The sequence below is a fragment of the Tenrec ecaudatus genome, chromosome 14 (genome assembly GCF_050624435.1).
Source record: "Tenrec ecaudatus isolate mTenEca1 chromosome 14, mTenEca1.hap1, whole genome shotgun sequence".
NCBI classification, from domain to species: domain Eukaryota; kingdom Metazoa; phylum Chordata; class Mammalia; order Afrosoricida; family Tenrecidae; genus Tenrec; species Tenrec ecaudatus.
In genome coordinates, this window is record NC_134543.1 from 91,464,932 (window position 1) to 91,480,259 (window position 15,328).

The 15,328-nt window shown below is 43.1% G+C and overlaps 1 protein-coding gene across 1 annotated transcript; it reads right to left on the reverse strand.

Annotated features, from left to right (window-relative positions):
* Window positions 1-1,299: 1,299 nt before the first annotated feature.
* On the reverse strand, window positions 1,300-12,179 carry ZNF770 (zinc finger protein 770). The gene is made up of 2 exons (XM_075531071.1): window positions 12,058-12,179; window positions 1,300-6,149 (listed from the first exon to the last, which is right to left on the reverse strand). Exon 2 carries the CDS (start codon window positions 6,090-6,092, stop codon window positions 3,975-3,977), a length of 2,118 nt encoding a protein of 705 aa, XP_075387186.1. The 5' UTR covers window positions 6,093-6,149; window positions 12,058-12,179; the 3' UTR covers window positions 1,300-3,974.
* Window positions 12,180-15,328: the final 3,149 nt, after the last annotated feature.

Here is a 15,328-nt window from a genome sequence, read left to right on the forward strand (position 1 = left end):
TACATGTACATAGATCCATGTCCATTATATATTAACATATGTACATGCCTGTATTTACACCTCTATAAATGTTTTTCTTTGAGCAGTGTGAACATCAGCCAAACTTACATTAATGTAGGGTAGTAATGATGGAAGGTGTACTGGTGGTGACATCGTTGAGCATTCCGCTGACTGAAAGTGGGTTGTTTAATCTAAACCAACCAGTGGGAGACCTAGCAAATACTCCTGTGAAGATTGATGACCTGGGGAACCATATGGAGGTATTCTACTTTGGTCACTGAGTCAGAATTGACTCAATGGCACACCACAGCAAAAATAGAGACAAAAAGAAAGAACATACCGGGGGAACGCCCCCACACAAAAAAATCCAGAATTTTTTCAATGTATTAAAATTTTTTTTTTACAAAACCACCATATCACCATCAAAGTACTCTCCATTACATTTAATATATTTGTCAAATCTGCAATATCACTCTTGAAAACATTTTTCAAACTCATGTGTTTGGATAGCTGACAGCACCTCCCTCATTTTGTCCTTTACCTCTTCTAGGTTGTCAAATCGCTGTCCTTGCATGTCCCTCTTCATTAGTGAAAAACAGTCACACAGAGAGGTCAGGTGAGTCAGGTGCGTGGGCTAGAGGCATGCTGTTTATTGCCACAAAGTGGAACACTGAGATGGCTGTGTAAGCATGTGCAGTCCCTTGTCTGTCAGAAATCAGGCCTCTTTTGTCAGTTAACAATCTTTACAGAACTCTAAGTAGAGAGGCTTGATTAGCAGTCTGACCTAGTGGAATGAACTCCAAATGCATTATTACAAGTTGACATTTCCCCTTCAGGAAGTTGATGACATCCAGAACCAGATTTGTCATCAACGGGCATTTCACCTTTCCTCAAAGGAGGAAATCACTTGTATACTTGACTTTTTCTCACCTGTGGTCCTTGTGAGCTATGTTCAACATCACAACAGTTTCTGTGGCATTTCCCCCAAGCAGGAAACAAAACTTCACAGCACCATGCTGTTCTGTTAAATAGATCATCACAAAAAACAAGGTTCACGCAAAACTGCTTTTACAAAAAACTCAGTGACCAGAGAACCTTCCCCGGTGACACCACTGGGGCACTAACTCAGAGGGAGTTGCTCAGTGCACACCTAGAGGAGAAGAATGCTTCTTATGAACGCTCTGCCCAGCAGAACATTTTCCCGTGTTTTTTTTTTTTGGGGGGGGGCGTGCTCCCTCTTAAGCATTATAAGAACAAATTCTATATTTCTTCAACAGAAATCTGGAAATCCAGAGAGGATGAAGGGGTAGGAAAAGCATAAGGCATGCAATACAGTTCACATGTTCTCTTGTAGGTGATAAGAAATAGTCAAAGAAATGTATTGTGAAGCAAGTACAATATATCCAGTAGGAAAGTCAGTGTGGAAGATGGATTGGAGTGAGCAAGAGTTTGCAACCAGTACCATGTCCCAGGATTATTTCTAATTAACTTGCCTCCCCAGCTCTACCACCTCTAATAAAATACATCCAAAATGCACACTTGAAATTTTATTTTAAAAAAAATTTGAAATTTGAATTTTTCAAGAATTTAACCACCATCTATGGTTCCCTTTAACATAGCACATTAGAATCATAAATGATAAGCAAATTCCAGTACAAAACATGAAGCAATAATTCCACTAACTCAGCCAATCAAGCTCTTTTAGTAAATAATCATGCTGTGGCCTGGAAGCACCCAAAAACATTCTACTCGCTCTCTTCAAATACATTTATGAAGTTTAAGCTTTCAAAAACCAAAGTAACTGATTCAACAATACTAACAGTTCTAACACGCAGCACTGTTATTTAATACATAATTTTAGTCTTCATAATGTGTAGTTTGCTTGTATTCCTATCAAGTTTCCACAAGAAGTTTGTAATAATAACGGTAAATAAGTATCTTTTTACAGGTACTCAAATAGCACTACAGTACATCTTGGACAATTTTTTTACAGTAGTCCAACTTCCGATATGAAACAGCTTACAAGGCCATGGACAAAAAAAAGTTTAATAGAATCACTTAAGCAAATGAAGTCTCATAATCATATAGACTTCTGTCATTTGGAAAAAGACATTTCCTTCAATAAAATTATATAAATAGCTTAGGAAAATATAATTTCAAGCATTCTAATGGAAAAAATCCTTGTATATTTCTGTAAATATTCTTAGGAAAATAAACTCTTCCCTCTTGCTTTATGTTATAGATGTGTTCTGTAAGGGTTTGCATAAAGCGAACCCTAAACACCATCATCTTGCTTATTCTGGAGAGGCATATTTTGAGAAAACCCAAGAGATATTCTTTTGCAAAGCTATTAATTCTTTCTCTTCTGCTTTAGCTGGACGCCTTTGTCTGAATACTTTAAAAAGAAAAGGTGCATTTCACATGTTTGGGTATTTTACCTGTGTCCTAATTGTTTATGCAAATTAAACTCATTACTTAAAGTAAATTTATATTAAAAATAAGATGACCACACCCATCCCCCAAATTTGCTCATTTATCCACATTCTAATAAAGGTTTTCCCTATATTTAAGGGTGCTAGGAAAAATACTTATCGGTAGCTAGTCTTCCTTTTATATAAATACAATGGTTAATTTATTTTATGTAAATAAATTCTCATTAAAGATTTTACATATAATGACATATAGGAAAGACAGTTTGTGCTTGTAAGATAAACCATTTTTAGCTTAGGATTAAATATTTCACAAATACTTGTGTAGAATGATATTTCTTCAATATGAGCATCTTACTTATACACATCTACTGCCACTGAGTCCAGTCCAACTCACAGAGTCACCAGGAAACGAAATCTTGACAGGAGCAGACAGCCTCATCTTTTCCCCACACAACAGCCATGTGGGCTTGAAATGCCAACCTACCACTTAACAGTGCAATGCCCAACCCACACGAGCCAATAGCGCTATTGCTATATAGAAATAATTACTTTTAACCCTAAAATAACTTAGTAAGAATAAAAATAACATTTCTAAAAAGCATATATTTTTAATAAAAACTAATACTAGGTCATTGCTATTGATCCACTGGATAGTATAGGTTTAGGTGTCATAGGACTACTCAATTAAAAAGGCATCAAACATTGCATGGAAGTCTGTCTCATGAGTATGCAGGTCTCTAGATGAGTCAAGACTGCAGCTACTGCTGTCAACCACGTAAATACACGACTTATGCCTCTGACCAACATTAAGCTGCACACACATTAGCAAAACGATGAAGACATCTGGAACCTTTCTGGCATGTGAAGGAGGTAACTAGGGTACATCCTCGTCTCTCTGTTGCTCTGAGGAGTCTTTTGTTAAAGAAAACAGCAGTGAGGGACGAGCCTGAGGTGGGGAAACCCAAACTATTTCTTCATCTGACAAACAGGAGGTGAAACCACAGTTGTAAACATAAATGGCTTTCAAGACACTCATGAAGAATGCTATCAATTTCGCATACATTTTTATTATTTTCTTTTTCCAAAGTTACAAGAAAAAGAATCTGTATCAGAATCAAATTCACATATGGACAAAATTATACTTTCATGATAAAATAGATGGGGGCTGTTATGAATTTTTGCTTCCGTCTTCTGAATACATCCTACAGATGACTTATCTTATGGAATTTTTAAGAAACAAATGAGATTGTATCACTTATGCACCAACATGGATTTATCATACAAAGTGTATGCTTACAATCTTCAAGTAAATAAATGGTTGCTTTAGAGCATCAGACCATGTACTTCCCTCTAGAAATTAATTTAGCTAGCCCTAAAAACTGTGTTATATTTTCTGTATATGACCTCCTTATCACGCAGGTCAAGCCACTGCCTGTGAAACCATCCACTGCAATGTGGGCTTTTTTTGATAAGAATACATCATCGACGATAAAGCTTTTAAGAACAAGATTGCCATTGACCATGGCTGTGTTGATTGTGCTGTTACATAACTGCACTTAAGGCAACCATGTTCTCTTGCGGCCGTTGTTTAAAGTGAGTGAGCTGATGCCTCTTCCAGTGAGGAGCCTGTCTGAAGGTTTTGCCACAAACTGTGCATTCAAAAGGCTTCTGCCCAGCATGAATCAGATAGTGTCTTTCCAGTTTCGATGGCGATCTGAAACTTTTAGAGCAAACGCTGCACTGGTAAAGGAGGCCGTCATTTCTCTCAGCTTGCCCGGAGTAGCCGCGATGATGACTTCGATGACTCTGCTCGGACTCCAGGCGCGCACCAGAGAGGGAGGTTGCTCTGCTCCCACAGTGGGGGCCAACGATCAATTCCTCAGACTCTGCCTTCACATTCGCTTCCGATGGTTGATCTGGTTCGGAGCCCTTATGTTTTTGAACCCCAAGAGCCTGATGTGGTCGGGAAGAGCTACAGCTACGCGTGTCACCTGGACGGCCGAAACGTTTGTTCAAATGTTCAAATTCTACTTGGCAAAGAGACCGCCTGTAAGGAATCTTTTCCACGTGAGTCAATTTGTGTCTTTTCAGATGAGCCGACTGTCTAAAAGACCTCCCACATGTAGTACAGCCAAAGGGCCTCTGCCCAGTGTGAATCAAATAATGCCTTTGTAGTTTGGATGCAGAAGGAAACACTTTCTCACATTTGTCACAAGCACACATTTTATGTCCAATGTGGCTGTTGTCACTTGGAACTGAAAAGCCAAAAGGAAGTGTTTTACACTTACCCACGAGCTCCTCGCTTCGTGAGCCACACATAGCTACATCGTTATTATTCACCGAGTTATCCATCGGTAACTTGCTTTGCGTCGTCAGGACACTTTTCACGTTTTTCCCCACATGTTGGCTCTGGAATTGCTTTTGCCAAGAAAATGGCAACACCGGTGATTTTTTCTTCTTATTGCCAACTGTCTTATAGGTTCCATGTTTGCCAAGAGGACCCATGAATGTCCTCTGCGTTTGCTCAGAACTTAGATCACCAGAAATAAGATCACGATTTCTCAAGAAATTGGTTTTAAATACGTTTTTCTCTGATGGCAAGTTATCTAATTTCTTACCCCCGGTACGTTTAAGCCTGGTCAAGATTTTCCTAACACCACTTTTATAGTTGTGGCTTCTTTTGAGCCTGCCGGGAACTTTGCCACCTCTGGGAGGGTAACACTTGTGTCCATTGAGAATCTGCTCTGATTCAAAGCATTCTTCACACTCAGGACATTGAAAAGGGACTATATAAATAGAGTGGACATCAAGTAGATTATTCTCCTCAGATTCACCCACAGCACCGGTTTCAAAGCCACCCTGCTTTGCACTAAGTTTACTAGGCACGGAACATGGTTCGGGACTCTCTACCTTTAATGACAGAGTCTGGAAAGTCTTATTTCCGACATGGATTTGTTTATGCTTCAGAAGTTTGCTCTGGATCTTAAATCCCTTCCGACAAACACAGCACTGAAAAGGCCTTTCTTCTGAATGTGTGAGTTGGTGAATTTTTAAATGGGTGGACTGTCGGAATGATTTACTGCACAGGATGCATTTGAAAGGTCTCTGACCAGTGTGGATCAGCGCGTGCCTGTCGAGTTTGGACTGTGACGGAAACACCTTGCCACAGATGGCACAAGTACGAACATACTTTCTTTTCTTTGCAGGGTGGGATGTGGGCTCAGGCTTAATGCCGGGATGGGATGCCCGTCTCTCCTCTGTGGTAAAAGTTCGATACACTCCGTAAACTGGCTTTTCTTGCTTGGCCTCCACCAGCCTTCTGATCTGCTTAACTTCATTCTGGTAGGTTTCATTGTGAAGCTGTTGGTGCTTCACAAATGTCTTCAGATTTTTAAAGTGGTGCTGACAAATACTACATTTAAAAGGCAGATTGTGAGTTAACTGATGTCTCTCCAGATGAACTTGTTGCCTGAAAGTTTTCTGACACACTTCACATTCAAATGGTTTCTGGCCAGTGTGAATGAGATAATGCCGAGCTAACTTTGATGGTGTTTCAAAGTGCTTGCAGCAAATATTGCAAACATACGGCCTGTTTCTGGGTACTTTGCTGGCTACACCGCACTGTTGAATCTTGAGCATCTTTACATTGCTTTCGGCCATCACAGCCTTCAGTGGCACACTCTGATGAGCTCCATCACCTTCTTAAACGCCAGATGTCTAAAAATGAGAAATAAATAAGTTTTAACTTAATGACTATAGGAAATTTTATTCACATGAAAATAATTTAAGTTATTCTTTAGTTTAAGATATTAAGAGTAAAGCAAAATTAGTACTTTTCCTGGGTCTATGTCAGCAACTATTTGAGAAGAATTCTTTAGAATTAAAAAGCAATTTCACACAAATAAGAGTCTATTAAAGAAAGACCTAAAAACATATGTAGCTTTAAAGCAAGATTCTAATTGACATGTGTTGTTAAATGGGGACTCAGTTGAATTTACTGATATTAAATAAATGTTTTATTCCAATTTAATTAAGTGGAATGACCAATATTTAACTGCTTTGTCCTATTAATAGCATATTAGGGTCATAATCTGAAGTAAACGGAACATTTCATTTGACAGAGATCTTCCTAGCTCCGTTAATACAATTCACTCTGAATTACAGCTTCTTTAGACTAACAAGGGCAATTGGGAAGATCTGAGTTCCAATGATGAATTTGTCAATTTTTGATCTTAGTAATAGAAGGGAATAAAAACACAAAATAGAGATTCTTCATCTATAAAATGCCTCTTGGCTGGCTTACTAGATCAGGAGGCTGTGAGAATGGGGAAAATACTGAAAAACTGTAAAGCAATATGTAAATGTAAGGTGTGATTTTCAGCTCAACACTAACATTTAAAAGTTTACTCCCTATCTACTTAGTAACATGCTTAGGATTCCTAACTAAGACATACAGAACTGACTAAATTTACAATTACTTTTATTTCTCCCTCCTACATTTTTGTAGAAACCCCAAGAGGCAAGTATTGGCTCAATGGAGTAGACAAGGAACTATCATATATACTCGTGTATAAGCCTAGTTTTTCAGCACAAAGAATGTGCTGAAAAACTGGGGTTCGGCTTATACATGGGTCAGTGATACCCCAGCAAGGTGTAACATGTCGCTGGGCCCCCTCCCCCAGGTAACGGGACAATTGCCCGTTATCTCACAGGTGATTGCCCCGCTGACACTGCAGGGCTTTGAATGTTTGTTTACTTACATCTAACCAATCAGAGCCGTCCTATGACGTGTATCTTTGAATAAGCCTTTTAAAGACCGTGTGTGCGAAGGATGTGGCATGAATGGATGTCATCTGGTCAAACCCGACTAACAAAAGGAGGAAATCTCATGAAGCCTGACATAGAGTTAATAGCAAAGTGGGTTCGAGATGCATGGGAAGGCATTCCAGAAGACATGGTGCGACATGCCTTCCAGAAATGTAGTATTAGTAAAGCTATGGATGGCAGTGAAGACTGCACTTTGTATGAAAATGACAGCAGTGATGGTGATGACGGTGATCTCAGTGAGGGCAGCGTCTATGATGACCTCACACCAGCTGAAGCTCCGCATTGGGATACGGATGATGATGAGGAATCCAGTTTTGAAGGATTTTAACTCTTTACATTTTAGCTTGGTTGCTGATTGAGCTCAGGGAATAGTACTTTTAAGGTATCATTGTTGATACCTTATTGTTTTTGTTGAACCTATTTTCTACTTACTGTGCTGGTTTACTAATGTTAGATGACTTGTTGTCCTTTTATTTATGTTTTTAATTTAAAATAAATATTTAAATACATTACCCCACTAATGTCTCAATTTTTAGTAATTTTATTTTCATTTGTTTTGATTATTGAAACTCACCCATAACTTTAGTATTTTCCACCCTAGGCTTATACTAAAGTCAATCAGTTTTTCTGGTTTCCCAGGTAATAATTAGGTACCTCGGCTTATACTCGGGTCAGCTTATATTCGAGTGTATACGGTAAGTAACTGAGAGCTGACTGAGTCCACGCCTTGGGACACAGTAGCTACAATAATAGCTCAAACATAACAATTGTAAGGATAGAGTAGGGCAGCGAAGTGTTTTATATTTGTGTGCAACTCAGAGAATCACCCTGAGTTGAAATCAACTCAATAGCACTAAACAAAACGAAGCAACAAATGATACAAGGATCATTTGGTCTCAGAGTTAATGCAAAGATAAAAATGCCTTCCCTATACACTTTTTGTAAGGAGAGCTAGTGGCACTGTGGGTTAAGCATTATGTTGTTAATGGAAAGGTTGACCATTCAAACTCATCAGCTGTGGTGCTGGAGTAAGGCAAGGCCATCTGCTTCTATTAAGGTCTACAGCTTCGGAGATTTTACTCTGCCCTGCCGGGTTACTGAATCGGAACTAAACCCTTTGTATAGGGCACATACAAAAATTACCAGTGCTCTCACAAGACAGCCTACCCTCTTTTATCTGAAAAGCCCCTTTCCCTCTTATCACTCCCCGCTTCCTGCACTGCTCTTAAGATGTCAGAGATTAAAACAAAATATCCTCTGCTAGCTTGTTCACTGTGATATTGTCTCTCCTAGGGAAGATCAGAGAGTTGACAAGTCTACTAGAAACCAGATTTCCTTGCCAGGTAGATGATTTGGCAAATATCCAACATATTTTCACTATCCTTCTTAGATGACACCTTAAACACAAAATCACAAACACATCCACTGCGGTCCTCTTCGGCCACCTGAATGAAAACAAAAAAACTTTCAGTTTAGTTAACGGGCAGCTAGCTATCATTGACCCTATCTTTCACACAGTGGCTGCAACAATGGACTCAAACATACCAACGAGGGTGGGGATGGCACAGGCTCGGGTGAAGTTTGTGCTCTGCTGAATATAGGGTCGCTATGAGTAGGAACTGACTCGATGGCATCTAATAACTACTTTTACTAGTGGCCACCCCATTGCAGTGTTTTCCAGATTGCAGCCAACTATCAATTAACAAATTGTGAAATTAACTTAGTGGATCATGATCACCATTTTTTGTTTAATAAAATAGAACAGAATATAAAATATTGGAAAGCATAACATACTGTAAATATTGAGATAGTTATCGGCCAAACTGGCCAATAAACACATGTGGGATTCATTGAAGGGCGGAGAGATAAATGGCTCAGAGAGCCTCGCCTTTCTAGTTCCCGGTCTCTTGCTTTCTGAGGGTCGGACCAGGGTGCCTTAGCCAGTTCCCTGCTTCAGCTAGCCAGGCTCACTTCCTGCAAGACATCCCTGAGAAGCCACTTGACCTACCCAGATGCAGCCCTGGGTGCTGGAACAACCACGTGGAGAGCCCTGCCAGCGCAGAGATCCTTACACACTCCCTGATTCGGCTTTCCTCCTGCAAGTGGCACCATTGCGTGTAAGATGGAGGAGGCCTTGGTAGATCCGTGTCGGCCATATGGGCTAGTGTTGGACTTAAGGGCTTGGCCAGCACTGGGTTGAGATGCTTTCTTAATGTACATTTACCCTTTATATAAAACTCTCTCTTATACATGAGTTTCTGTGAATTTGTTTCTCAGTCTACCCAGACTAACACAGGACAAATACTGTTTTGTGGCGCTTCTGTAGGAAGAAGCTAGGTTTAAAAATGCTGTTAACAGCATACCTTTTGACACAACACTAGACCAAGGAACTCAAACAAATCCAAGGTGGTCACGTAACTAACCTATTGAGTAAATAAAGATTCTGACCCTTGGGATGACTAAGGAAAGCAGGTGTTTCGATTTGTTCAATTGGCCCGTGTTATTTCAATATCCTGGTTCTTCTAAAGCAGTAATTAGAATAATATGTCATGCAAATACACATAACAAAACAATCTTGACTACAGGTATTCCACTCTTCATAAAAAGTTCTATTTCCACTACTTTGCTTTTATGAAAGACCTATGTTAGTACCACTTTAAGCTAACCTAAAGAAATTTGAAAAGGATTTTTGCTTTTACCAAAAGAGGTGAAAAGCTAGATTAGCATTTAGCATTTTACAGCCTTTAAAGAGTCAGGGCATGCCTGAGCATCAAGAGTACTGTCACCACGCTCCTTCCTGAAAACTACACTCAGCATCATGTGATCACGGTTTTGAACTGTGTCTGTGAACAGCATGCATCAGTGCTAGTTTATAGTTTGTGTGTTATTTGGCAGTTTTTAGTTAGGTACTTTTTGGGATGGCTCAAAACAATTTCACATATAAATTAATATTGCTTCTCCTCTTTATGGCACTTTGGCTTGTGAAAGTTTCACAGGAACACTAACTACTTTTGGATAGTGATGGAAACCCATGTTATCACTTTATAAAAACACATTTTAAGAACCAAATGCCCATTTTATCAACAACCAGCTGCTGGTGCTATGAATATGCTTTTTTCCCCCATTAAAATGAGCTTCAGAAATTACTGAACAACTTCCAAAATCTTTAACAAGCGGACCCAGAACAAGTCCCTAAAGAAACAACATGAGTGCGAGAATGAGAATGGGAGTGAGAGTGAGTGAGTGAGTGAGTGAGTGAGAGAGAGAGAGAGAGAGAGAGAGAGAGAGAGAGAGAGAGAGAGAGACCTCTAGAGTGCTACATATCTTGGTCACACTTCCAAGTGTGGTCATCAGGCTGCCACCTGATTGACAGGCTAAGCTCTACCCTACACTTTTATCTATCTTCGAGTTGCCATGAAATTATGTAAGTACCACAGTTTAAAATTAAAACATGCATTCAGTTACCTGCCAAGAACTTGGCAATTTACTTAATTCCTGCCGTACCATTAGGTGTTGAGGGGATCACTAAGGACCAAAAGTCAAATGGAAAGCAAGTATCCAAGTATTTATGTTCATTCACTTGCTGTGGATATGAAAGCAGGTGGCAAAACACAACAAAACCAAAATAACAACGACAAGGGATGCGCTCCCCAGTCTTTCACATTTCTCCCAAAGAACAGCACAGATCAAGATCATCTCACGACGAGGGGCCCTCCTTAAGGAGCAATGTGATTAATGTGCAGCCTAAGATTAAGCTCCAATGTTTGGCATCTGATAAACTCAGGAAGGCCTGGAGTGGCCAAACAGCCAAGCCCCCTTCCCTACTCCGCTCCTGTGCAAACAACCCCCGGTGCAGCCTCCCGTTTACGTTTACTTCAGTGCTAGGTTCCAGTTCCCCAGTGCCTGCAGAATGATTCAAACAAGCTGTGAACTCACATCTCACCGGCTCACCTGGAGGCCCGCCATCGCGATATTATAAAGTCGGCTTTCTCAGCAGCCCCTGGTTGTTCCCTCTGTTCCCAAGGGCCACCCTTGTGTGGTCTGTTGGTGTCCTTAATCCCTGAGCTGTGAGTCTATGTGACTAATAATACTGAACCCCTGGGACCGCGCCAATGTCGGGCGTCACGTGTCCAGTCATTTAAAGGGCAAACCGAAGAACAAAACTGAAACACACACACGGTGTACATCTGTTTAAAGGGCTCAACCAGAAAATCACGACAACAGGGAGATTACAAAAAAAAAGTAGCCTCAATGAACACCAATACCGACTTAAAATGGTATTCTCAAAGTCCATGCACGGGAAACCAAAAGATGGCGGGAAACTTCGCCAACTTTCCGTTGGGGCGCCGTCTGCGGCCCTTCCCACAGCCTTTCCCGCTCCCTGGGTGCCTCCACTCCACTCTCCTCGTCGCTCTCTGGGCCCAGAGCCTCCACGGCTCCCTCCCGAGGGCTGCGCGGGCCGGCGGACCCACAGCCGGCGGCCACCCCCCCCCACCCAATACGCAGCAGGGACCTCCAAATCCCGTCCCAGGAAAGGTAGGTCTAGGGTGAAAACGGGTGGGGCCGCGGCCAGGGCAACGAAACTGCCGCCGGTGACAGGACCTCCCCGGGGCAAATCGGCGGGCCCTCTGCGCCTTCCCCTCCCGGACCCCGCGCTCTGAGGAGGGAGAGAAGCTGAGGTCCGGACTCCGCGCTCTGAGGAGGGAGAGAAGCTGAGGTCCTGGCACCCCGATTCTGGGCCGCCGGGCACCTTGGCAGGGTCGAGCTAGCTCCGACGTTCCCCAGAGGGGTGCCCCACCTGGTGCTGGCTTCCGGAACCCCTCCGCACACACGTGAAGCCGGCAGGGACTCGGCAGCAGCGCAGCTCCAGGACCCGGCGCCGGGGAGGCGCGGCGAGCGTCCGCGGGGCGGGGCGGGGCGGGGCGGGCGCGCGCAGGCGCGGTTGGCAGGGGCGTTGGAAACGTTGTCCGGCTGGAAACACACTCCCCGCCCACCTGCGGGCCGCCAGCGCGGCGGCGCGGCTCCCGGACGCAGGGGGACGGTGTTGAGGGGCGCGCTGTGCACCCCGCCTTACTCAGCCCGCACCGGCGTGGCGGGTGGTTGGCCTGATGAACGGAGTATTTGTCATCTCACCTCCGAACCTGAACTACCCTGGAGCAGTGGGCTCAAGGCCCGGATGGAAAACCCAGTCAAAACGCCCTTAGCTAGTTCTGCCTAGCACAAAGAACTGGTGATAAATAAAATGACATTTATTAGGGGCTTTCTGTACCAGAACTGACTTAAGTACGAGGACAGCCTGAATAAATATTACAGTGGTTGGTGGGCAAACAAAAGTATACTCCACTCCTGCCTCTACCAATAGCCTGTCGCTATGGATCTTGCTATCTACAATGTCCAGGGTTCGGCATCTTAGTTTCTTCGAATTTTCCAGATAATAACTGTTGGGTAGCTAGCTTAGGGACAAGGCACAGGAGGTTGTCTCTCTCATGCCTGCAAAGGCCCCCATAGGGGAGGTTGCAAAGAAATCAGGCAACCATTGAACACCTACGAAGACCCCAATCTGAGCATGCGCATACTCAAGCCCCCAACCAGATGGGAGGTACACTTGGACGCCCAAACTAGTCCAGGCTCATGACATCCAATGGGGGCCTAATAGCCAGTGGGGTCCACTAATACCATCAACCACGCTGCCTTCCCCAGCCAGAGGTTTGAAATATTCTGGCTGTGGGAATCATCACAATGATCTACTATAACCCCCTCCCAGGGGGATGGACAACAGAAAAGTGGGGGAAGGGAGACAATTATCAAAGGTTCATGAGGTTGGGGGAGGGAAAAACGAGCTGATACCAAGGGCTCAAGTAGAAAGAAAATGTTTTGAAAATGATGAGGGAAACATGTACAAATCTGTTTGACACAATGGATAAATGGATGGATTGTGATAAGAGTTGAAAGAGCTCCCAATCAAATGATTAAAAGAAAGAAATAAATATCCTGGCTGTAGGAAGGCCTCTCTCTTCTACCTTGTCTGGTCCAGTGACAGTTTGGAGGGTGGGGACGCACCCCTCAGGGCTCACTCCGGGCTTGCCTGGGGCCCACATGCGCTGGGGCTCCTAGGCTCTTGCTCTCTTGTGGGGGAAAGGCCAGCCCCCCAAGAACTAACCATAGGTACGATAGGCGCAATTGTTCGGTTAAGATATAGAGATTATAACAAAGTCATAGAGAATAATAGGAGAGAGTAAAATAAAGAAGCCAGACATTTAATAGTAGCATGCTCACCTCAGCCCTGCTTGGTAGTCTACGTGGAGAGAGCGTGAGCATGGGCGGAACTTTATTGCTAACCCACTTAGGGGGTATGATTACAGGTAACCACACGTCACAGGAAGGGGCTGTACAATAGGCAACACAAGCAGTGGGAGGGGGTTATACAACGGGTATAAGCTTAACAGGAAGGGAATGAGCTAGGGGTGTACACATGATAGGAAGGGGAGGGACTAATGGTTTACATGTGACAAGAAGGGTGGACCCTAGACTCAATATGGCGGCCTAACCTTGGTCACCCTTGAGTGAGCTTGACCTCCCTGTGCTCTCCTTCAGGGAAACAATCTACTACTCTCCTTATCAGAAGGAAGTGGGCTCTACTTGTTGTGGGATAAACAGTGGGGTCTGCTTGCTCTTGATGGCTGGTAACCCTTTAGGGAGACTAACCCCTGACTTACTTCTGTTGACCACCAAGTATATAGTCATTCCCCATGTGTAGCAAGCAGCTAAGTGTGACATATATTTGGGGGACAACTTGGAAGAAATCTTTCTGTTTCCCACACTCTCTTGCCCTCTTGATCCCTTGCTTTCTCTTTTACTCTACTCCTAGCCAGCGGCAGGTGGAGAGTGAGGGTCTCCCTCCCATGCACAGGTGCACATGCACCAGCTCAGGGCCTACAGCCTCTTGGCCCACACGCGCTTAGCCTTTATGGTTCTTGGGCTTCTGGCCTTCTGAGATCCCCCCAAGGTCCTCACATGTGAGTGCTCTTTTCCATGTGGTTGTTTGTGCCCAGTTTTTCTTCTTCATGTCCACTTGTGAACCCCAGCGTGGCTTGGCCCTCTTCCCAGAAGTAGCATGAGCCCTTTTGAGACTGTAACACCTGAAACTTGTCCTGTCCTTCATAAAAGCCCACTTGGATCACACCACATGTCTCAGCGAGAATTCTTTCGGTGTGCGAAGCAAAGAACTGAGGTCTAACTCACTCCAGAAACCTAACATAAGGAATAGATAAAGTGCATGTTTCAATGTTGGCTGCTGCTACATTATTACTATGTTAAAAACTCATAACTTCGTGTCTCATGACATTAAGGAAGAAGAATAGAGAGGATAAAGATGAGATTTGAACACAGGAGCCCTAGTGGCGTAGTGGGTACATGTTGGGCAGCTAAGTGTAATTTCAGCAGTTTGAAAACACCTGCTCGCTCCGTGGGGGAGAGAGGCTTTCTACTCTTGTAGAGACTTATAGTCTCAGAAACCCACAGGGGCAGTTCTACTATGCCCTATAGGGTTACTGTGAGTTGGCATCAACTCGATGGAGTTTTGAGTCTGATATCAAGAGTCCGGAAGTTGGAAATGATCCTCTGCTCCAGGATAGAAAGACAAACCTTTCTACTACTGTAAAGAACCCACAGGGGCAGTTCTACAGTCTTGTGCATGGTAGTCCGAATCTTGATACCACGGCAATGAGTTTTGTTTGTGCTTTTTTGAATCTGATACCGACCCTGCACTTTAATTCACTGCTGTTGTTGTTGCAGCTCTGAAATAAAATGTAACGAGGGAATTGTATGACATTGCCTTGATTTCCCCTAAACGCTATTTCCTTCATAATAATTTTTTCTACTTTCATTCTATTTCAGAGAATCGTGAGCCACCAATTTGACACCCCTGCTCTTGAGCATTGTTGCAGCCACTGTGTCAATCTGTCTTGTCTAGGGCCTTCCTCTTTTTTGCTGCTCCTCTATTTTAACAAACATGGTGTCCTTCTCCAGGGACTGGTTTCTCTGGACACTATGTCCAAGGCATGTGACAG

Coding starts and splice junctions, on each gene's coding strand:
- ZNF770 (XM_075531071.1), bottom strand. CDS start 6,092: ATGGCCGAAAGCAATGTAAAGATGCTCAAGATTCAACAGTGCGGTGTA.